Consider the following 25,283-nt stretch of genomic DNA (forward strand, 5'->3'; position numbering starts at 1 on the left):
ATGATGAAACATCTGAAAAAGAAATGAAAACTATCCCATTCACAATAGCATCAAAAACAGTAAAATAGTGGGGCCAGCCCGGTGGCGCAAGTGGTTAAGTGCACGTGCTCCGCTGCGGCAGCCTGGGGTTTGCCAGTTTGGGTCCCAGACATGCACCAACGCACCACTTGTTAGGCCATGCTGTGTCGGCATCCCATATAAAGTGGAGGAAGATGGACACGGATGTTAGCCCAGGGCCAGTCTTCCTCAGCAAAAAAGAGAAGGATTGGCAGATGTTAGCTCAGGGCTGGTCTTCCTCAAAAAAAAAAAAAAAAAAAACAATAAAATACTTAGGAATAAATTTAACCAAGGAAGTGAAAGAGCTATACAATGAAAACTACAAGACATTGGTGAAAGAAATCTAAGAAGAAACAAACAAACAGAAAGACATCCCATGTTCATGGATCACAAGAATTAACATTGTTAAAATGGCCACCATCTACATATTCAATGCAATCCCCATCAAAATACCAAAGGCATTCTTCACAGGCATAGAAGAAACAATCATAAAATTTGTGTGAAAACACAAAAGACCTCCAAAAGCCAAAACAATTGTGATAAAAAGGACAAAGCTGAAGGTATCACACTTCCAAACCTCAAACTATACTACAAAGTTATAGTAATAAAAACAGTATGTTACTGGCACAAAAATAGACATTGACCAATGGAAAAGAATAGAGAGCCCAGAATTAAATCCCAGCATATACAGTCAACTAATATTTGACAAGGGAGGCAAGAATACCCAAGAGAGAAAGGATAATCTCTTCAACAAATGGTGCTGTGGACACCAGAGAAACACATGCAGAACAACGAAATTGGACCCTTATCTTATACCACTCACAAAAATTAACTTGAAATGGATCAAAGACTTAAACATAAGACCTGATACCATAAAACTTCTAGAAGAAAACATAGGGCAGAAGCTCATCAATATTGGTCTTAGCAAGGATTTTTTTGGACATGACGCCAAAAGCACAAACAACAAAAGAAAAAATCAACAAATGGGATCACATCAAACTCAAAAGCTTCTGTATAGAAACAGAAACAATTAACAAAATGAAAAGACAACCAACAGAATGGGAGAAAATTTTTGCAAACCATATATCATGCAAGGAATCAATATCCGAAATATATAAAAAGTCAGTCAACTTAATAACAAGAAAACTAACAATCCAATTAAAAAATGGGCAGAAGAACTAAATAGACAGTTTTCCAAAGAGGACATCAAAATGGCCAACAGGCACATGAAAAGATGCTCAACATCACTAACATCAAGGAAATGCAAATCAAAACCATGATGAGATATCATCCCCCACCTGTTAGAAAGGCTATTACCAAGAAGACAAGAGGCAACAAGTGCTGGTGAGGATGTGGTGTAAAGCAAACACTTCGACATTGTTGCTGGGAAGGTAAAGAAGTCTAACCACTATGGAAAACAATATAGAGGTTCCTCAAAAAATTAAAAATTTTAAAAATACAATCCAGCAATTCTGGTTCTGTGTATATAACAAATGGAAATGAAAACAGGATTTCAACAAGATATATGCAGTCGCATGTTTATCGCAGCATTATTCACAAGAGCCAAAATATGGAAACAACTCAAATGCCTATCCATGGATGAATAAATAAAAAAGATATGGTACATACACACCGTGGAATATTATTCAGCTATGAGAAACGAGGATATTCTGCCATTTGTGACAACATGGATGGACCTTGAACACATTATGCTAAGCGAGATAAATCAGAGAGAGAAAGACAAGTACTGTATGACATCACTTTTATATGGAATCTAAAAAAGTTAAACCTGTAAAAAACAGAGAGCCAAACAGTGGTTACCAGAGGATGGGGTGGGGAGGGGGAAATAAGATTGATGGTGTTTAAGGGTACAAATTTGTAACAAGTAGTAAATAAGCCATAGAGATCTAAAGCACAATATAATAAATATAGACAATAATGTACTATAATTACGTAATGTGATAAATATTGCTACATTGACAATCATATTACCACATATAAATGCATGAAAGTAACACGCTGTACACCTTAAACTTAAAAAAAAAAAGTCACTTTGGAATTATATGTATAAATCCTTACCCTCCATCTGCAAAGAGACATCCTAGATGCAGTCTTCACCGACCAGAAGAAAAGAGGTCAAAATATTGGAGAATTACCTCTGAATGGCTGCTGGCAACTGCCTTAGATCTCTCTGCTTTCTTCAAATACCTGGACTTTTAGCAACTAGAAAACTTATATGCAAAATGTGCAGCATAGTTTCAATAGGAGTTGATTGACTTGAAAGCTAAAATAGTTTTCCCAAAATTATACATATATGTATTTGAATCTAAAATCCAGCCTGAAATTTTCGGCCAAATGCCCAAACTCTGAGCAATGTTTGAGCCCACCTGACCCTGTGACAATTTGTTCTCTTGCACAAAACTCTTGAAAATCAAAGCTAAAAGCTTTCATCAGAAATATAAATACAGATTAAGATTAAGAGGTGCTTTGCTTAAACACACCCTATAGTTTGAGACAATAAACCTTCAATACCAGTATTCTTGTTAATTGTGTCAAAATTGACCAGTGACAAGCACTAGACCTGGAAGAGTGCATTTTTCCCCTAAGCAATGAAGATCAAACTAGAACAAACTTAATAATATGTTAATTGATTTTATACTTATAAGGTCAATAAATTATGTTTTTTAATTTCACTAATGATAGTGGGAGCTTTCCAGAGCAATTCTGAACAGGTATTGATACTGATTTCCTCAAAAATAAAAAGAGGATGGAGTGACATCAGCGTCATGATGGAGTGAGTTGTTCCCTTTGTCTCTCCCCTCTAAGTTACAAGTAGGACATCCATTGACCAAAAAAAGACTCCCTGTACCAGAACACCTGAGAGATCCATGCATCTACACATCTGAAGGTGAGTGAACTGGACCTCTGGGAGGAAACTGAACAAGGGGAGCAGCCCCCGCTTCCCCCAGTGGTGGTGATCCAAAACGTGGATATCTCAGGCAGTGGCAGTGGTGCCCTGACCCGAGCTTTCAAAAAGCTCACCAGCACCAGAGACCAGAGGATGCAAGAGCAACAACAGCACTCACAGCTTAGTCCCTGTCCCTCCCCCAGGAGTGGTGGGTGTTGCCTATGACCTAGTGCTTCAGGAAACACAGCAGTACCTGCGACCAATCCCCCTCTCCCTTCCCCAGCAGTGGCAACTCCATCACCAGCCTTTCCAGCAGTGGTGGCACTATCCAAAACATGGATACTCCCAGTAGGGGCAGTAGTGCCCTGGCCTGAGGTTTAAAAAAGCACAATGGCACTGGAGACCAAACGCTGCAAGAGCAGCAGCAGCACTCACAGCTTAGCCCCTCCCCCTCCCCCAGCAGTGGCAGGTGGCACCTGCAACCTGAGGCTTCAGGAGTGACAGCAGTACCCGTGACTCAGCCCCCAGTGGTGGTACGCCTGACACCAGCCCTACCAGCAGTGGGGCTGCATACAAGACAATGAGCCCCTGGCAGTGACTGTGACACCTGTGAACCCAGTGCCCTAGCAGCAGTGCTGCCAGCAGCCCCAGATAACCTGGAAGCAGCAGCACAGATGTAGCATGTGACAGCAGCACTCAAGGCCGTGGAGAGCCAGTGGGGGAACACAAGACCCAGGTGACCCCAGAAGCAGCAGCAGTGCTCACAGCCTGCAGACTCCAGTGGCAACACCTGAGAGTGCAGTGACATTGTAAGTAGCAAGGTACCATCTACCTCAGAGGCACAAGCAGCACAAGGAGGGCACTGACAATGCCTCTAGCAGAGGTAGGGGAGGATGGAAAGTGCAGGCTCTCAAATACAACCAGAATCAGCTCAGAACCAAAGTAACCAAAGCTTTACCAAAAGAAAGGTGTTTACTACCACAAATGCACCAGCAGAGGATCAACTTATCAAGTACCATGAAGAACTACAGTAACAGGGCAGAACAGAAAAAAAATGACAACTCTCCAAAAACCAATCTTGAAGTCACAGAAGATTGCAATCTAACAGAAAATTCAAAATAGCTGTCATGAGGAAACACAATGAGTTACAATAAAATGAAGAAAGACAGTTCAATGAGCTCACAGATAAAATTAATGAACAGGGCAAGTACTTCACGAAACAGACTGAAACTCTAAAAAGACCCAAACAGAAATTCTAGAGATAAAGAGCACAGTTAATGAGATGAAAAATAAAGTAGAAAGCATTGGAATTACAACAGACCATGTGGAAGAGAGAATTAGCAAGCTTGAAGAGAGAAATCTAGAAATGATTCAGGTGGAAGAGGGAGAGAACTAAGATTTTTTAAAAATGAAGAAACTCTATGTGAAATATCAGACTAATTAAGAAAATCAACATAAGGATAACGAGTATCCCAGAAAGAGAAGAGAGGGATGAAAGAGCAGAGAGCTTATTCCTTCCTGAAGAAGGAACTGGATATACAAGTACATGAAGTTAATAGAACTCTTAATTATCTCAATGCAAAAAGACCTTCTCAAAGGCACACTATAGCAAAACTGCCAAAAGTCAATGACAAAGAGAATATTAAGGGCAGCCAGAGAGAAAAAAATAATTTACAATGGAACCCTCATCAAGCTATGGGTGGATTTCTCAGCAGACACTCTACAGGCTAGAAAAGAGAAGAATGACATATCCAAAATATTGAAAGACAAAAATTATCAGCCAAGAATACTCTACCCAGCAAAGTTATCCTTCAGATATAAAAGCGAAATATAAAGGCTTTCCCAAACAAACAATAGCTGAGCGAGTTCATTGTCACTAGACCTGCCTTACAAAAAATGTTGAAAGGAGCCCTCCTACCTGAAACAAAAAGGCAAAGGTATACAAAGCTTTGATCAAGGTGATAAATAGAATCAGAAAATTTCAACTCTATATCAGAATAAGTTAGTAAACACTTAATTATAACTTAAGCCTAAAGGGAAAGAAAGCATAAAAAACAACTGCAACAACTTCAATTGGTTAACAAACTCACAATACAAAAAAAAAAAGATAATTTGTGACAACAAAAACATAGAAGAGAAAGAAGAAAAGGACAGAACCTGCTTAGGTTAATGGAGATATGCTGCTATCAGCAAAAAAAGGACTATCTCATCTATGAGATCTTTTATACAAACCTTATGGTAACCACAAAACAAAAAATTAGAGCAGAGTCACAAAACATAAAAAAAGAAGAAACTGAGAAAAACATCACAGAAAACCACCAAACTGGCAGACAGAAATATAAAGAAAAAGAAACAATGGAAATATAGAACAACCAGAAAACAAAAAATAAAATCACAGCATTAAGCCCTCATATATCAATAATCACTCTAACTGTAAATGCATTGAATTCACCAATCAAACGACACAAAGTGGCTGGATGGATTAGAAAACAAGATCCAACAATATGCTGCCTCCAGGAGACCTGTCTCAGCTGTAAAGAAAAACATAGACTCAGAGCGAAGGGATAGAAGGTGATACTCCAAGCAAATAGCAACGAAAAGAAAATGGGTGTAGACATATTTATATCAGACAAAATAGACCTCAAGCCAAAAAAGATAACAAGAGACAAAGATGGACATTATACTATGAGAAAATGACATCCCACCAAGAAGACATAACCCTTATTAATATATATGTACCTAATACAGGAGCCATCGAAGCATACAAAGCAACTATTAATAGACGTAAAAAGAAAAATTGAAAGCAACATAAAAATAATTGGGGACTTTAACACCCCACTTACATCAATGGATAAATCATCCAGACAGAATATCAACAAGGAAACATGGGCCTTAAGTGAAACACTAGACCAGATGGATTTAATAGATATTTATAGAATGGTCCATCCAAAAGCAGCAAAATACACATTCTTTTCAAGTGCACATGGATCATTCTCAAAGATAGACCATATGTTGGGAAACAAAACAAGCCTCAATAAATTTAAGAAGATTGAAATCATATCAAGCATCTTTTCCAACCACAATGGTATGAAACTAAAAATCAACTGCAAGAAGAAAGCTGGAAAAGTCACAAATACGTGGAGACTAAACAACATGCTACTGAACAACTACTGGATCAATGAAGAAATCAAAGGAGATATCAAAAAATACCTGGAGACAAATGAAAATGAAAACACAACACACCAAAACTTATGGAATGCAGCAAAAGTGGTACTAAGAGGGAAGTATATAGCAATACAGACCTACCTCAGGAAACAAGAAAAATCTTAAATAAACAATCTAACAATATACCTAAAGAACTAGAAAAAGAAAAACAAATGAAGCCCAAAATTAGAAAAAGAAAGGAAATAATAAAAATCAGAGCAGAAATAAATGAAATAAAGACTAAAAAGACACTAAAAGGAACAAGGAAACTAAGAGGTGGTTCTTTGAAAAGATTAAAAAATTGACAAATCCTTTGCTAGACTCACTAAGACAAAAAAGAAAGGCTCAACTAAATAAAATCAGAAATGAAAGTGGAGAAATCACAAAAAAATACTATGAAAAGCTATACACCAACAAATTGGATAACCTAGAAGAAATAGATAAATTCTTAGACTCATACAACCTCCCAAAACTGAATCAAGAAGAAATAGAGAATCTGAATAGACCAATCACAAGTAAAGAGATTGAAACAGTAATCAAAAACCTCCCAAAAACCAAAAGTTCAGGACTAGATGACATCTCTGGTGAATTCTACCATTCAAAGAAGATTTAATACCTATCCTTCCCAAACTCTTCAAAAAAATTGAACAATACGGAACACTCCCTAACTCAATTTACGAGGCCAATGTTATCCTGATACCAAAACCAGACAAGGACAACACAAAAAAAGGAAAATTATAAGCCAATATTTCTGATGAATGTAGATGCAAAAATCCTCAAAAAATAGTAGCAAATTGAATACAACAATATATTTAAAGGATCATACACTACTATCAAGTGGGATTTATTCTAGGGACACAGGGATGGTTCAACATCCACAAATCAATCAATGTGATGCACCACATTAACAAAATGAGGAATAAAAATCACATGATCATATCAATAGATGCAGAGAAAGCATTTGACAAAATTCAACATCAATTTATGATAAAAATTCAATAAAATGGGTATAGAAGGAAAGTACCTCAACACAACAAAAGCCATATATGACAAAATCACAGCCAATATCATCCTCAATGGTGAAAAACTGAAAGATATTCCTTCAAGAACAAGAACAAATAAGGATGCACACTCTCGCCACTATTACTCAACACGGTATTGCAAGTTCTACCCAGAGCAATTAGGCAAGAAAAAGAAATAAACGAGATCCAAATTAGAAAGGGAGAAGTAAAACTCTCACTATTTGCTGATGACATGATTTTATACATAGAAAATCCTAAAGAACCCACCAAAAGTCTATTAGAAATAATTAACAAATACAGTAAATTTGCAGGGTACAAAATCAACGTACAAAAATCAGTTGCATTTCTATACACTAACAATGAAATAGCAGAAAGAGAAATCAACAAAACAATCCCATTTACAATCGCAACAAAAAGAATAAAATACCTAGGAATAAATTTAACCAAGGAGGTGAAAGACCTATATACTGAAAACTACAAGACATTTTTGAAAGAAATTGAAGAAGACATAAAGAAATGGAAAGATATTCCGTACACATAGATTGGAAGAATTAACATAGTTAAAATGTCCATATTTCCTAAAGCAATCTACAGATTCAGTGAAATCCCAATCAGAATCCCAATGACACTGTTCACAGAAATAGAACAAAAAATCCTAAGATTTATATGGAAAAACAAAAGACCCCAAATAGCCAAAACAACCCTGAGAAAAAAGAACAAAGTTGGACATATCACACTCTCTGATTTCAAAATATACTACAAAGTTAAGGTAATCAAAACAGCACAGTACTGGCAGAAAAATAGACATACAAATCAATGGAACAGAGTTGAGAGGCCAGAAATAAACCCACACCTCTATGGATAGCTAATTTTCAACAAAAGAGCCAAGAACATCCAATGGAGAAGGGAAAGTCTTTCCAACAGACTTTGGGAAAACTGATCAGCTACATGCAAAAGAATGAAAGTGGACCATTATCTTACACCATACACAAAAATTAACTCAAAATGGATTAAAGACTTGAATGTAAGACCCAAAATCATAAAATTTCCGGACGAAAACACAGGTGGTACGCTCTTTGACATTGATCTTAGCAGTATCTTTTTGAACATCATGTCTCCTCAGGCAAGGGTAACAAAAGAGAAAACAAACAAATGAGACTACATCAAACTAAAAAGCTTCTGCAAGGCAAAGAAAACTATCAGCAAAATGAAAAGACAACCTAACAACTGGGAGAAGATATTTGCAAGTCATATATCAATAAGGTCTTAATATCAAAAGTATATAAAGAACTCATACAACTCAACAACAACAACAAAACAACCCTATTAAAAAATGCGCAAAGGATCTGAACAGACATTTTTCCAAAGAAGATACAAAGATGGCCAAAAGTCACATGAAAAGATGTTCAACATCATTAATTACTAGAGAAATGCAAATCAAAACTACAATGAGATATCACCTCACACCTGTCAGAATGACTATAATTAAAAAGACAAGAAAATAAGTGTTGGAGAGGATGCAGAGAAAAGGAACCTTCATACACTGCTGGTGGGAATGTAAACTGGTACGGACACTATGGAAAACAGTATGGAGATTTCTCAAAAAATTAAGAATAGAACTACCATATGATATAGCTATTCCACTTCTGGATATTTATCCCAAGAATGTGAAAACACTAATTCAAAAAGATATTTGCACCCCTATGTTCATTGAAGCATTATTCACAATAGCCAAGACTTTGAAACAACCTAAGTACCCATCAATGGATGAACAGATAAAGAAGATGTGGTATACATCTACAACGGAATACTACTCAGCCATAAAAAAGACAAAATCATGCCATTTGTGACAACATGGACAGACCTTGAGGGTATTATGCCAAGTGAAATAAGTCAGAAGGAGAAAGTCAAATACTGTATGATTTCACTCCTATGTGGAAGATAAACAAAGAAACAAACACATAGATACAAAGAACAGACTGGTGGTTACCTGAGGGGAAGAGGTGGGAGGAGGGCGAAAGAAGTAAAGGGGCACATATGTATGGTGACGGATGGAAACTATCCTTTTGGTGGTGAACACAATGCAGTCTATATAGAATTCAAAATATAATGATGTATACCTGAAATTTTATAATGTTATAGACCAATGTGACCTCAATAAAATAAATTTTAAAAAAAAAGGAAAAAGAGAAGGAATCTGATACTGAGAATTAATAATGTAGAGAAAAGAGATTAGTCATGTACTTTGAGGCCCTTAAATTGATAAATGACAATAGTTAACATATATTGAGCATTTAACTTCTGCCTGTCTGATATTCTTCCAAGTGTTTTATAAGGATTACTTCATTTAATCCTCATAACAAATCTATGAGATGAGTGTTATTTTTTCCCTCACTTTCTCTTCAGGAGGGAGATTAAATTATTTTCCCAAGATCTCAAAGCTAGAGCCAGAATTTGTCAAGGAATTTGACTAAAAAAGTATTAAACCATTCATAGTGTTCAGGGTTTTTACTTCTTAGGAGTGAAGGCCAAGAGATTCTGGTATTGTCTCTCCCTCAACACAGTACTTCTCTCCCTATTCTCCTTGTACCAGAAATTAGACAACATTTCTAATTATACAAAACGATGAGAAAGAGCAATATATTATGAATTCCATTTTGCTCAAGGTTTTTGTTATTATAATGGGTGAAAGAAATGGAAGTAGCATAATTGAATGGTTAAATCACTCACTATTCTAGCGACCTGAAGTCAACACTATGTATTTCTTTATTATGTTCTTTTATTGTATTTAACTGATTTCTCCCTATATAAGTAGGATTTAATAGGAAAATGGTTACAATATGGTAAAAATAACATTCTAAGTTTAACTGCTGAACAAGCACTGAACAACGTTTAATCGGCAAATAAATATTGAACTAATGAGCGTCCTACTAGGTATCATGAAACTATGTGCTGTTATTGCCAGAAAAGTTGATTTATTTTTATTAACTACCTTAACACGAGGTTAATGAGTATAAGTAAAGATGACAGTGTAACATTGATCATAAAACAATAATACCTGTTAAGTGTATTTTAAGGTACCTTTTAAAAACTAAAAGTAGAGATAGCAATATAGAGTTAACTGGATCCTCACCTTTGCAAATGCCTACCAAGATAGCCAGATACTTCTTGAACTTATGTTACACCACAACAGGGCCGGACTATGTCAGGAGGCAGCAGCCACTCCACATTTTAAGATTTTTTGAAAGGCAAGTTCTCAACAATGTGGTTGCAGGTAAGGCTGCAGTACTGAGCATTTGCCCAACATCTTTCATACATTAAAAAAAAAAGTAAGCTAATTTTTTATCCCTTTTACCTTCTATCCCACCAATCATTTAAGTATAAATAAATAAATGTGTGTGTGCATCTATGTATGTTTACAATTCTGACTTCATTTATAACATTATTTTAATCTCTCCCATATTTTAGTTAACATTTCACTTATTTTTATTCTTTATAGATGCCTATGTAACAACTTCTTGTGTCGTTACTCTGCCTCTTGCTAATATATTACATAACCCTTCTATAACATAATTCACTATTACATAAAGCTTACTGTGATCACCTTATACGAAAGGTCTTTGTCATTCATATTTGTATGTCTTGCCCAAGCTGTAGCCTGGTAATTGCTCAATAAGTGCAATTTAAATTAAAGTGAAACCAAACCTTAATTCAATAACTACCTTAATAGAACCTCCAACATCTTTGGTTCATTCATTAATTTGCACTTTCATTCAAAAAACAAATATTAATTGAGTTCTTAATGTAGTACTAGCCACTGAACTGGGGGCTGAGAACACAAAAATAAGACTTGGTGCCACTCTCAAGGAGAGACTAGGCTGATGAGGAAGATCAACATGAAAAGAGATAATTACATGATCCAGCAATCCCACTTCTGCATATATATATATCCAAAGGAAATGAAAACAGGATCTCAAATACATATCTGCACTCCCATGTTCATTGCAGCATTATTCACAATAGCCAAGATACGGAAACAACCTAAGCGCCCATCAATGGATGAATGGATACCGAAGATGTTGTATATATGCACACAATGGAATATTATTCAGCCATAAGAAAGAAGGAAATCCTGCCATTTGCAACAAAATGGATGGATCTTGAGGGCATTATGCTAAGTGAAATCTGTCAAAGAGAAAAACAAATATTGTATGATATCACTTATATGTGAAATCTAAAAAAGCTGAGCTCATGGAAACAGAGAGTAAGAATGGTGGTTACCAGGGGATAGGGAGCAGGGGGTAATGGGAAGATATTGGTCAAAGGGTTCAAACATGCAGTTGGAAGATTAACAATTTCCGGGGATCTAATGCACAACATTGTGATTACAGTTAATAATACTATACTATATATTTGGAAGTTGCTAAGAGAGTAAAAAATGTTCTCACCACTGAAAAGAAATTGTAATTATATGATGTGATGGAAGTGTTCGCTAACACTACAGTGGTAATCATATCACAATATACAAGTGTATCAAATCATCCTGTTGTACACCTTAAATTTACACAATGTTATACCTCAATTATATCTCAATAAAGCTGGAGAAAAAAAATAAGACACATCAAGAAAGAAAAAAGGGAAGAGAGATACTTACATATTGTTGGAAATGCAATGAGGGCCCTATAGCCTCAGATAAAAAGATAGAGAAGTGCAGAGGCTAAGTTTAGAAGGATTCTACAGCAAGGGGTCACTCAGTATTACATAGCTATGAGACCAGTGGTTAAAAACCCACGGGTTAGAAAAACTCAGCATAAAATATTTCATCTATTTTTGCTTTTGAAAGTGCAAAATACAACTAACCTTGTAGGATAATTAGGTATATGACAGGCATAGAACATGTATATTCAAGTCAGCAGCTGGAGGTTCACCCTTACCCTTAGAACTTATAAAGCATTTAAGTTACCTATTGGAGTGATTTTGAAATCCTGTGAATAAAGATATTCCCATCTTTAGGTAAGTAAGTCCTTGCAAAACCTCTGTTGGGGTAGCCTCCCACTACTAAAAGAATGAACTTGATTAGAGGAGCCACCAGCACGTTTTGCAGGATTGTGGCTGCTAAGTACTGACAGTTCACTCAAATACCCTGAAGTTAACTCAAAAGAGGCTTTAAAAATGATCTCTGTAATTAAATACAGTTTGAAGGGTAATCTGAAATGCTACTTACAAAGTACTTCAAATATATATATACACACACATTTGTATATATTCGTATACAAATATTTGTATATTTGCATATATACATATATACATATGTGTGTATATATATATATGTGTATATATATATCTATATATCTCCACAATACTTTAAGGCTTCAAAAATACCAAAAGCCAATTCCAATATCCAACAGGTATTTGATTTTTTTTTTGAACCTAACTAAACCAAGTATACAACTTAATGGCATTAACCAATATTTAGGACCAATAAACTACATATAATTACAAAATTGATTTCAACTAAAATAGTCTCTTCATTTGCCACCTAAGAAAAGAACATATAAAATGTGTTTTATTACACAAGGTAAAAATTAATTTTCTGCTGAAGTATATGACTACCTTAACACTGTTTAAATTTGTCAGTTTATCAAACCTATAGATATTACTTGTTCACCCAAAAATGTGCTGAATTGAGTCAAATGGTTTATTTTCTTTAATTTTAACAATATTCATGAATATAATAGACTTAATCAATAAAAATTAACCTTTTTATCAAGTAAAGACATAAAACATTTCTTATGGCATTCTTATGGAAATTTTGCGTAGATTAAGAAATATTAGGTTCATGCATGTACAGTTCACACCATCCTTTTTTGCTTATAGAGCTAAGTTCTAAGTACTCAGTAGACATTGAAAAACATTTGTCAAATTGACTGAATGAAACAGGCATTATTTTTAAATGTTTAGGAGGAAGGGCTTTGGAGTAAGACAGAACTACAAATTCTGGCTCTGCCCCAGACTAGCTCTAGGACCTAGAGATGTTACTAAACCTCTCCATGTCATAGTTTCCTTACTGAAGTATTAGGGAACTAACGCCAAGCTGAAGGAATGTTACGAGACGTAAACAAAGTAAGGTATATAAAACACAAAATAAATTTAGGTACATAGTAAATGTTCTTTTTACTATACATTTTGTATTTTGAAAAATTCAACTTTTTTCTAAGCGTACAGGGAAAATATTCAACACTAATATTTATTTATAATACTGTCTGTGGAAAATGATATGTATTATACTTTTATTATCTAAGATGTCAATAAAAATTTTAATGCCATAGGGACAATGTCATTAAATGTATCAATGTATTAAATGTATAAAACAAAACAAAGCAAACAAAGACATCATACAAACTATCTATATAGTATAACCATAACTTTAAAAAAATATGTTGGGGGGCTGGCCCGGTGGCACAAGCGGTTAAGTGTGCATGCTACGCTGCAGCAGCCTGGGTTTTGCCGGTTCGGATCCTGGGCGCGCACCGATGCACCGCTTGTCGAGCTATGCTGTGCCGGCGTCCCATATAAAGTAGAGGAAGATGGGCACAGATGTTAGCCCAGGGCAGTCTTCCTCAGCAAAAAAAAAAAGAGGAGGATTGGCAGATATTAGCTCAGTGCCGATCTTCCTCACAAAAACCAAACAAAACAAAAAATATACATATGTTGGTCATCTACATTTGCATAGCAAAAGGCCTGGAAGGAAATGAATCAAGATTTTATTAGCAGTTACTGGTGGTGATTTTTTTCTTTTTTTTTTTTTTTTTTGGTGAGGAAGATTGTCCCTGAGCTAACATCATCTATTTTGTATGTGGGACACCACCATAGCATGGCTTGATGAGCAGTGTGTAGGTCTGCACCCTGGATACAAACCTGCGAACCCCAGGCCACCAAAGCAGAGTGAGTGAGCTTAACCACTAGGCCACGGGCTGGCCCCACTGGTGGTGATTTTGTTAATCTTACTTTTCTTTTACAAAATTCCTAAAACTGCATTACTTTCACAATCAAAAAAGGGCTACTTTTGAATGACAAGTGGACAATCATTTTCACATTTTTTTACTAATGCCAACTAATAACTTATGACAATAGAATAGATAATAATTGATGCTAAATTGATATAGATTATTTCTCTTTTTTCCAAAGAGATTTTTTTTTTCTTTTTAACTAAGGCTTACTCACACACTCGCACACACATACACAGAAATTGTGAGTTCTAGCATTCTAAACAATAAAAGAGACAGAACTTTGCCAAATAAGGCTTGTAATGCCATTCAGTCTTTCAGCTTCATTATCTGCCTAACAGTTGACCAACAAGAAGCTATAGCAAGGGTGGCAGGGAAAGCTAAAGCCATGACCTATAAAAACAATCAAGCCAGACATTAAAGTTTAATGGCCTTAAACAGGAGCCAGTGCCATAGCACAGCCTCCAAACTTTTTGCACTCCAAGGTTTTTGTCGTCTGTCTGCTTTATTACTGCAAGTATTTGCATGAAATCACAATCTTGATGTTTTAAAAAGTTATGTGTTCCTTTTGCTTATTCCCCACTGATTCAAAAGTCATTCAGCCATGTAGTTGCAGAAGAAATTTTCACATTATAATTATAAAAATAGCTAGTAAGTCTTCCAGAGGAAAAAAACCAACTTAAGAAAAGAAGTGATTAACAGAATTCTTTTCCATAAAACAGTGTTTGGTGACACAAGTAGAAGTACTATTAAACTAGAAAATAATATACCATTTTAAAGGTATGCATCAAAACAGACTGACCTTTTTTGTGTGTGTGTGAGGAAGATCTGCCCTGAGCTAACATCTGCCAATCCTCCTCTTTTTGCTGGGGAAGACTGGCCCTGGGCTAACACCCATGCCCATCTTCCTCCACTTTATATGGGATGCTGCCACAGCATGGCTTGACAAGCAGTGTGTCGGTGCGCGCCCAGGATCCGAACTGGCGAACCCCGGGCCGCCGCAGTGGAGTGCGCGCACTTAACCGCTTGCGTCACCAGGCTGGCCCCCAGACTGACTTTTTAAAGATGCTTCTTAGAAAGTTTTAACACAACAGGCCTGCGAATGTAGGACTGAATAGCTATTCGAATGTGTTCAACTCTAGATTTCTTCAACCCAACACAGTGAAATAAATCAGAATGAATTTGAAAGAGTGGATATAAAATCCATTAAGACAAATTAGATTTCGCAGCCCAGTTCAGTGATAGCATTAATTCCTAGATCTGACACTCTCATACACCACAACAAAAAAAGGATATACCAAACATAAAGAATATCAATGCATCCTAGAGAAATATGTACTTTCACCCACACATGACTCAGCCAATAAAGGGAGTACAAAACTCGAAGCACTATACGAGATGAGCAATAAATCAGACTATCTTTCTGTAAACTCACTGATTATGAGAAATAAAGGAGATACATAATTCTAGTTTTAACCACAGGTGGTCTATATACAACATTCCAAGCATATAACTATCTATTGTCTATGTAATACAATGCCAACATAAAATGCCTTTTTTTTGTCAGCTAGATATTGCTAAAACAGCCACAGCTACACGTAACAGACACCTCCCAAAAAACAGAAGGCACAATAAATCAGTTTGCCTTCAAGAAAGGATAATCCATCTTCACTATTAGAAGAATATGGAATTTTATAGTACTAGTATATGTTGCAGAGTCTAAAAGACTTGATAAAATAATGACTTGTCTGAGAATAAATAAAAGTGTCCATGTAGCCAAATGAAGCTGGTATTAATGTTTAATAGCCTGTGTATAACCTTGAGCACTAGAACTCAATGACTTGGATACAAGCACTTAAGGAGATATGAATCTAGCTCTGGGTTTGTCAGAAAATATTGCCAAAGTTTCAAGTTCTAGTAGAGAGTGTTAAAACCCTTCTTGGCCCTGAATCAGAAAAGGGTCCTGTTGGAGTCGATCCAAAAAAACCAACTGGAGGATGACTGGCAAACCTAGGTGATTTGAACTTGGTGTGAAAAATCCATGTTCCAGGAAAGAGGTTGGTTATTAAACTGGTTGTTTCAAACTTCTGAAAGTTTATTATGCTATCATTTAACTGTAAAATAATTTTCTAACTAACTGTACAATTAAATTAACTATACTTACTATAAAACAAAATTAAAATTTAATATTGACAAGAATAATAAAGTCTGTACTATATTATTTATAACTGTAACAGCTAATATTTGTTAAGCTTTTATTACAGGTCAAGCACTGGTCTATGCACTTTACATGTATTCTCAAATCCTATAAAATTGGTAATATAATAACCCTCATTATACAGGTGAGGAAACCGAGACATACAACAAGTATATAATTTAACTAAGATCACACATTTGGCAAACAGCAGTGTCTGAGATTACTGAACCATTTGGCACTCTCTTCCACCTATATAGAAACTCAGGGGTGAACGGGGGTGTGGGGAGTGAGGAGCTGAAATTGATGTTCAAGTGTATGAACTACAATTCTACAGTTGTTAGAGCAGCTTCAAACTACTAAGTTCACACGTAGACTTGATTTTAAAAGGTATTAAAATGACTGATATATGATATACACTGAATAAATATTTGTTGAAAAACTGTGTCAAAAGGGGAAATAAAAGACAATAAGGCCCCCTTCTGTGTCTAAAACACAGCAGACAAGTTAATCCAACAATTTTGTTCTTATGAATAACGCTGACACTCTTTTTTAAATAGAGACTGCTAAACAAGATAATTGCACTCTGTAAACTTATGTCATTAAACTGAATAGGATGGAAATATAAAAATTTTACAGTATATCTTTATTCACCAATATTAAAAAAACCCTATCCAAAATAATTTGTGAAAATATGCTGCAAGCTACACAAAACATAAAATAAATGTATGTATAATAGCATTCAAGATAAATTTTACATCCTAAATAAAAAATGGCAACTACATTTGGTTGGTCAATGACTAGAATATCACTTCAAAAGAATAATATTTAATCTGGAATTGTGTATTTCCCCCCACAAGATAATCAGTGAAGAAGGCTATGGGTTTCTTCCTTAGATTTCTGGGACTTCTATGAATGAATCTCAGAGTTCTTTAGTTACGTGACTCTCTGCAAATGGTTATTCAAGTATGAATATTTTATTTTGTTTAATACTTCTAGCTCCAGAAGTGAAATATTCTGAATTTGAAATATCTCTCAAATTATCTTATTAACTAAATTGGCTGAGTTTCCAACTTCAGTATACTGTTTTAAGGGCATTTTTTTTTCATAATTTAGGGACAACTTGTACTATCTCTTCATAATCAAAGTAATGAACATTTTCAAGTCCACAACTTTCTAGGGGGAAAAAAAAACAATCAAAACTGTGAAAGATTCCAAAATGCAAGACCCTTAACTACAGAACACTTATGTTGATATCTTCTGTAACAAAAATCACTAACCACAGAAAGTCAAAAGTTCATTTCATCTCATTTTCTGAAATGCTTGGAAATATATCCAAGTTGAAATGACATAAATGTTTAAAACCTAAAATGTTAATAAAGATCCCATTGATAAACAATAAAATGTAAAGAATGATGCTAAAAAATAGTTTAATTACTTAATATATATTGAAGAGATCCCAATTTTATACTATAAACAATAAAATACTACTTTCCTTTGGGTGCCTTTTCTGATTATCCGCCTTTTGACTGTGTAACAAATAGTACTTTCATATAATTAAGACAATTAGATTTTTATCAACCACTTCAGTGGACACCTTCTTTGCTTTTCTGTTGAAACGGTTTTCTCAGGAAATCCAGCACTATTAAAAAAGACAATCTAACTCTAAGATCCAGTGTGCTGTGTTTTGTCACCCTACTTCCAAGGTTACTAGAACAAACCCTGAGCCACCTTCCAATCAGGATTGCACCTGTGTAAGAATTTTCCTTTCCACTTCTCCAGTCAAAATAAAGCGCAAAAAAAAAAAAAATTGTCTAGTTCCCAAACAGTAAGTGAATTACCAAAATAAATAAATACAATTAAAGCTGCTCTCTTTCTATCATAGGCTGCCAATGCTACTCTCCCAAGCACTACAGGCAAGTTTTAAAGCATCTTGTGTCTTGCCAAAGGGAAAACGTTTGCCAAATGATGTTCCTGCTGCCATCCCAGCTGGCTTTTCATTTGTCCAAATAGCCCTCTAGTTGTGGCCCTTTTCACTTTATAAACGTCACTGAAAATTGTGCCCGCCCCGCTTCCCCATCCCCCAAGCCTCAGTGATATTTGGTGGAGTTCTTGAACTTGATCCACAGAGCCCCCTCCCGAAGCACACTACAAAAAGCATCGTGCCAAATGTTTTCCAAATCCTCTCCCTCATCCTCTCATTTCAGAAAATGACCGCATTTATTCCCCCTGGGAAAGTGGATTCAATCCCCTTTTCGCACTTAAGGTGCCCAGAAAGGAAACACAATCACACACACACACACACACACACACACACACACACACACACACACACACCACGTCTCTTCCTAACCTCCAATCCTGCCAGCAGCGTTCAGACATCCAAAATCTAGTTCTCTTCACCCTCTGCTGTCCAAAACCCCTAGCAGTTGCAGATGACAACTGGCGTGGGGGAAATCTGAGGTGTCTATGGGTCGATGGAGACCTCCTTCCCACCAGCCGCTCTCACGCCCAGGCCCCCTGAGGGGCTCGGGAAACACAGTTGTCACTTCTCTGGTTGTCCCCTTCTGAAACTAGTAACTGGACGCTCCTGCGCCGGACGGGCACCAACAGGAGCTAATACTGGCGGTGCGCGTCAACGCCTTGATGCCAACCCGCCCTTTGGAGGCACACCACTGAGAGCCACACAAGTTGAGCCCCAGGAGTTCCGCAGAAGCTGAGAGGAAGAGGACCTATGCGCTCAGCCTTACGCTCCCGTCTCGTCCCCGCCCTCCGAAGGAGAAGGGAGCCCAGCGCCTCCAGGATCAGGGAGGGGCGAGAGGCAAGAACACGAAAGTTAAGAAAGAGGGCTGCGTGTGAACTGCAGGCTCCCGAGTTGGAGAAGAGGGGAGTCAAAGGGGAGATGGCAAAGTGCGAAACCATAAATCATATCTGCTGCGTAAAGGATGTGTGCAAGGAGAGCCCGGTCCAGTCGGGCTCGAACCCGCCGCGGGTCGGCGAGGGGGCAGGGAGAACTAGGAAACGCGGGGACTGCGAACTTACGGAAGAAGATGTACTCAGTGTAGCTGCTCCAGATCTTGTCGTCGCGGTACTGGTTGACGAAGGCGGCGGTGCCCGAGGAGTTACACGCCACCATGTGGAAGCCGGCCTCGGACAGGCGATCGAACGCCTGCTCCAAGTAGGTGAACTTGAGGTAGAAGCGGGACGTGTACTTCTCGGGCGGCCGGTCGGGGTCGCGGCTCTCATTGAGCGTGTCCCCGAAGACCTCCTTGGCCAGCGCGATGCGCCCGCACACCATGATGCGCGCCACACGCCGGAACTTGGCGTCCGCCTGGTTGTCGCGCACCGTGGTGTAGGAGCCGCGGTAGCCGAGCGTGAGGAAGCCCGAGCGCTTGTCCGGTGCGCCGCCGCCGCCGCCGTGCGCTCCGGGGCCCGAGGGCGCAGCGGCCGCCGCCCCACGCAGCAGGAGCGCATCGCTGCTGCCCTGCGAGACGTTGTCCTCCAGGTCGCTCTGGCAGCCCTCGTCGTTGAGCGAGTTCTGCTTGGTGACCTTGGGCGACAGCAGCTTAACCAGGTCGGTGAGCTGAAAGTACTCGGCCTCGCGCAGGAGCCGCTCCTTCTCGGGGAAGTGCTCGGGCAGCGCGAGCTGCTTGTCCCGCAGGTAATCCAGCACGTACCTGAAGAGGAAGCCGTCCCGGTCGATGAAGAAGCGCGCCCGGCTGTCCCTGGGCAGCTCGCCCCGGCGTCGGGCGCCGCCCCGGGGGCTGGAGGGCGAGAACATACTGGCCAGAGTGCTGTCCGGGACGCTGAGCAGCGTCGAGTGCTTGGTCACATAGACCTGGCCTCCCACGTTCAGCTCCACCACCTCGGGGAAGGGCGAGGGCGCGCAGGGCCCGGGGGCGGCGGCTGCCGGGGCGCCGGGCGAACTGGACGAGGAGACCATCTCGCTAATGGGCAGGATGGTGCTGCCGCCGCTGCCCGTGTCCTTCAAAGCCATGATCCCGCCGCCGCTGGCCAAGTGACCCGGGAAAGCAGCACTTTCTCGTTCCCGAAGCCCGCACCCTGCACCCCCGGCGGCCCCTGGCCTCGGCGCGCGCCTGGTGCACCCTCGGGCCGGGCGGCACGTTCCTCCGGCCGGGGCGGCCCGGTTCAGGGCTCGGGGCAGCGGCGGCGGCGGCGGCGCCCGGGCTCCATCGGGGGAGCGGAGCGCGGGAGAGGAGCTCCGCGGGCGCGGCGGCGGCGGTGGAGGCGCGAGGAGGAGCGGCTGCTCCTTTGGGGCGACGGCGGGGAAGTGTGAGGGAGACTTGCAAGAGGCTCTCAGGCTGCGCTCGGCTCTCCCGGGGAGGGCGAGAGGAGGGGCCAAAGCAAAGAAAACTCGCCGCCCCAGCAGCTTGCGAGCGCGCCGCGAGCCCCGAGCGCGGACGGTGGCGCTAACTGCTCCTTGCAGCCTGGGAGGCGGCACTGACGTCAAGCCCGGTGCTGGGACCCGGGCCACAGCTGTCATTTAAAGAGATAGGCGCCAGCCGCTAGCTGCCGGGGTCCGACGCTAGGGGGCGGGGCCGGGGGACGAGCCGGGAGATGATGCCACCGGGCAGTGAGCGCGAGAAGCTGGCAGGGAACCGAAAACAAATAGGAAAAAGAACAGCATCTCTCCTTCATTCATTTCATTCCCTACTTCCGTCCGTCTGTCCCTCCATTCCTCCCTCCTTCTCTTTTTTCTTCTCTTCCTTACCTCACTCGCCGCTGTTCGCCCAGTAAAACTATTTTTTTTAACGCTTACATTAAGGTGAGAAGCGGAGTGGGGAGCTGGGCGATGGGGGGGTAAGGGAGGCGGCAAGGTTTATACTACAACAAAAATGCCAGGCTCCTAATCTGAAATTGCTACAAATGGTGGAGCGCGAGCAGTGATTGCAAAAAGAGTACGTGGGGGTGAATCTCGTAGCGCTTTTACCATAGTTTTTGAAGTGAAGGGCTAAATGCCCGGAACCTCTATTACAATCAAATGTCATGATTGCCTATTTAACTACATGCGCTATATATAGCTGAAGATTCTTTAAAACTAAACTCTGATTTCAGTTCACAAAACTAATAGATTGTGTGTAACGCGACTGTTTTCTTCATTCATTTTTTCAGTATTTGATACATAGTAGATGCTTAATAAATGTTTATGGAGGAAGCGTCAGAGCCAGGGAGGAAACTTACTGTATTTGTTCCTAGTTTTCAGTTCTGATCAGTGTCTTCATTAATCTCTTCATTTCCCTTTCAACTCCATAAGGCAAGAGAAGTGGCTTATGTTTTATTAGTCTTCTAACCCCAAGAGTCAGGTCATAAATGAGAATTATTTGAATTTAAGCTCACCTTAATTTCCATTTGTACATAGCTGAGGAACAGTCTGCCATATCAGCATTATTTGTGATAAAGAGTGAGGATAGAAATACAAATGAAAAATCTCCCTTCTTCTGGTTATCCATCCTGGGGCATCCTTTTGTGTTCAGAAATATAAAGAATCATTGATTTATAAATAACAAAACGAAAATAGTATACTGTGGCACAAAGTAGTTTGCTTCAAAAATTATCATAATAATATTGTAGATGAACTTTATTCATTAACGGATAAAATCATGTATAGATTTTAATGTTTTCTAAAAATTCTAAATGCCTACTTAGAATTCCTTCTCTTTGAATCCACCAAAGAAACAAAAGGACTGGATTTGAGACAACAGTTGTAACCTCAAATTTTTATAAATAATTAATACATTATTCTTTGGAGCGTTACAAACTATATTTAATTCATTGATCCTTATAAGCCACATCCACAGAAAATGTTGTATCAGTTTTGGAGTTAGATTACCAGAGACTGAGAGAACCTAATGGACCAATGAAAAAACACAAAATCTTTGCCAAAGGACTAAGACTTAAATGTGGGTTTGCCATATGTATCTTCATGCAATTCTCTTTTTCAAGCCTATTGCCCCCCTCCAAATTTATACACTGATCAAATTAAGAAGTAGAGTTGATTTTAGCCTTCTTCATTTAAAAGCTAACATCAGAAAGCATTTGGAATTTAAAGTAATAGTTCCTGGAAAATGAATTAATCGGAGCTCTATAACCTTTATAGATGAATAAATAATAATGCTTAAACTACTACTAATGAATCCCATTTATCATGAGGTAAATGTCCCTAATGATAAGTATAGTACAGACCACAGAATGGTAATGAAGTGGATATATAACATATATGCATATGTATTTATGAATATGAGGTCCCCAATATTATTAGGTTGAAATCCATTTTAATTTTTTTCATGATATAAAATATGCTTATAAGATATAATGGTCTAAAATGTATACTCTAAAATGAATCATCTTAGAAATTCTCAATGAATTGCATTGTGTGATAGATTGCTTTTTAAAATAATTCCTTCAATGTTGATTGAACATTTCTCCCTAATCCCTTCCCTCCCTATACTCCTCTTACTCTCATCCCCTCCCCCAACTATACCCTCTAACTAAACTCCAAACTGAACAAACTGCAGGTCCAGAATGCCTTTACCTGTCGTTCTTCCTGCTGGGAATGCCTTTCCTTTTCCACCAGTTTCCTAATCCTTTCCTTCTGTTTGCCTTCTTCTGTGAGGTCTCAGCTTAAATAGCCCTTCCTCTGGAAATCTTTCAGCTTTTTACCAAACTAGGTGTTCCCACAGCACCCTGTGCTTACACATGGAAAGGGTTTATCACACTGATGTGTCATTGTCTCCCATCAGATTATAAGAATGAACCAAACACACTATTCTATCCCAGGGACCCTGCCTAGCCGGTGAGAGAGAGTCAGTTTTTATTGGTTGAATGTTTACTGCATAGAAATATATTCATATCATGAATGGATGACTAAGTATCAACTCTGTGCTACATACTGGGCTAAGCAATGAGATTGCAGAGAAGAGTAAGACTCCGTTCTTCACAATTAAAATCAGGAAAAGTGAGAACAGAATCTGATTACAACAAACTCAGATCTAAAGAGGAAGGAAAAGCAAGAAAGTGATAGACACTATTGGAGCAATCATTTTAGTGAACTGAGGAATCAACACCAAATACTATAATCAGGACCATCTTGCTGTAAGCCACAGACACCATTAATGTTCTCTATGCCAATTTGATCACAAAGATGGGTCCTTAAGATCTTCTGTTGCTGCACAAAGACAAGATATCAAACTTCTCTGACTAGAAACTACATTAGCTCACTTGATGTTCCCAGCGCGTTATAAAATAACAGTCAAATCTGTGTGTCTCTAAGAGCACAGCAAACTAACCAAAAAGGATATCCTGAGTCGAGAATATAATAAATAGTTTGTAATTTATTTTTTTCCGTTCATTTTTTCTTCAGTTTTATTGACATATAACTAACATATAACCTTTTGCAGTAACATTGGTTTATAACATTGTAAAAATTTCAGGTGTACATCATTGTACTTCTATTTCTGCATAGATTACATCATGTTCACCACCAAAATACTAATTACAACCCATCACCACACACATGTACCCAATTATCCCTTTCACCCTCCTCCCTCCCCCCTTCCCCTCTGGTAACCACCAATCCAATCTCTGTCCCTATGTGTTTGTTTATTGTTGTTATTATCTACTACTTAATGAAGGAAATCATACGGTATTTGACCTTCTCCCTCTGACTTATTTCACTTTGCATCATGCCCTCAATGTCCATCCATGTTGTCACAAATGGCTGGATTTCATCGTTTCTTATGGCTGAGTAGTATTCCATTGTGTATATATACCACAGCTTTTTATCCATTCATCCCTTGATGGGCACTTAGGTTGCTTCCAAGTCTTGGCTATCGTGAATAAGGCTGCAATGAACACAGGGGTGCATGTACCTTTGCAAATTGGTGTTTTCAAGTTCTTTGGATAAATACCCAACAGTGGAATAGCTGGATCATATGGTAGTTCTATCCTTGATGTTTTGAGGAATCTCCATACTGTTTTCCATAGTGGCTGCACCAGTTTGCACTCCCACCAGCAGTGTATGAGAGTTCCCTTCTCTCCACATCCTCTCCAACACATGTTGTTTCCTGTCTTGTTAATTATAGCCATTCTGACGGGCGTGAGGTGATATCTCATTGTAGTTTTGATTTGCATTTCCCTGATAGTTAGTGATTTTGAACATCTTTTCATGTGTCTGTTGGCCATCTGTATATCTTCTTTGGAGAAATGTCTGTTCAGGTCTTTTGCCCATTTTTTAATTGGGTTGGTAGTTTTTGTTGTTGAGATGCATGAGTTCTTTATATATTTTGGAGATTAAGCCCTTATCAGATGTATGGTTTGCAAATATCTTCTCCCAATTGTTAGGTTGTCTTTTCGTTTTGTTGATGGTTTCCTTTGCTGTGCAGAAGCTTTTTAGTTTGATGTAGTCCCATTTGTTTATTTTTTCTATTGTTTCTCTTGCCCGGTCAGATGTGGTGTTTGAAAAGATGTTGCTAAGACTGATGTCGAAGAGCGTACTGCCTATGTTTTCTTCTAGAACTTTCACAGTTTCAGGTCTTACATTCAAGTCTTTAATCCATTTGGAGTTAATTTTTGTGTATGGTGTAAGGTAAGAGTCTACTTTCATTTTTTTGCATATGGCTATCCAGTTTTCCCAACACCATTTGTTGAAGAGACTTTCTTTTCCCCATTGTATGTTCTTGGCTCCTTTGTCAAAGATTAGCTGTCCATAGATGTGTGGGTTTATTTCTGGGCTTTCGATTCTATTCCATTGATCTGTGTGTCTGTTTTTGTGCCAGTACCATGCTGTTTTGGTTACTATAGCTTTGTAGTATATTTTGAAATCAGGGAGTGTGATACCTCCAGCTTTGTTCTTTTTCTCAGGATTCCTTTAG

The 25,283-nt window shown here is 38.7% G+C and overlaps 1 protein-coding gene across 1 annotated transcript in view; it reads right to left on the reverse strand.

Annotated features, from left to right (window-relative positions):
- Positions 1 to 20,438, reverse strand: part of KCTD8 (potassium channel tetramerization domain containing 8) — a 253,381-nt gene extending 232,943 nt beyond the window's left edge. The window contains exon 1 of the mRNA XM_004419022.3: positions 19,435 to 20,438. Coding sequence (XP_004419079.1) covers positions 19,435 to 20,389 — 955 coding nt within the window. The 5' untranslated portion in view covers positions 20,390 to 20,438. The remainder of the gene's footprint in view (positions 1 to 19,434) is intronic.
- Between the last annotated feature and the right edge of the window lie 4,845 nt (positions 20,439 to 25,283).

This window comes from Ceratotherium simum, chromosome 8 (assembly GCF_057802395.1).
Source record: "Ceratotherium simum simum isolate JZ-2026a chromosome 8, ASM5780239v1, whole genome shotgun sequence".
Taxonomy (NCBI): Eukaryota; Metazoa; Chordata; class Mammalia; order Perissodactyla; family Rhinocerotidae; genus Ceratotherium; species Ceratotherium simum.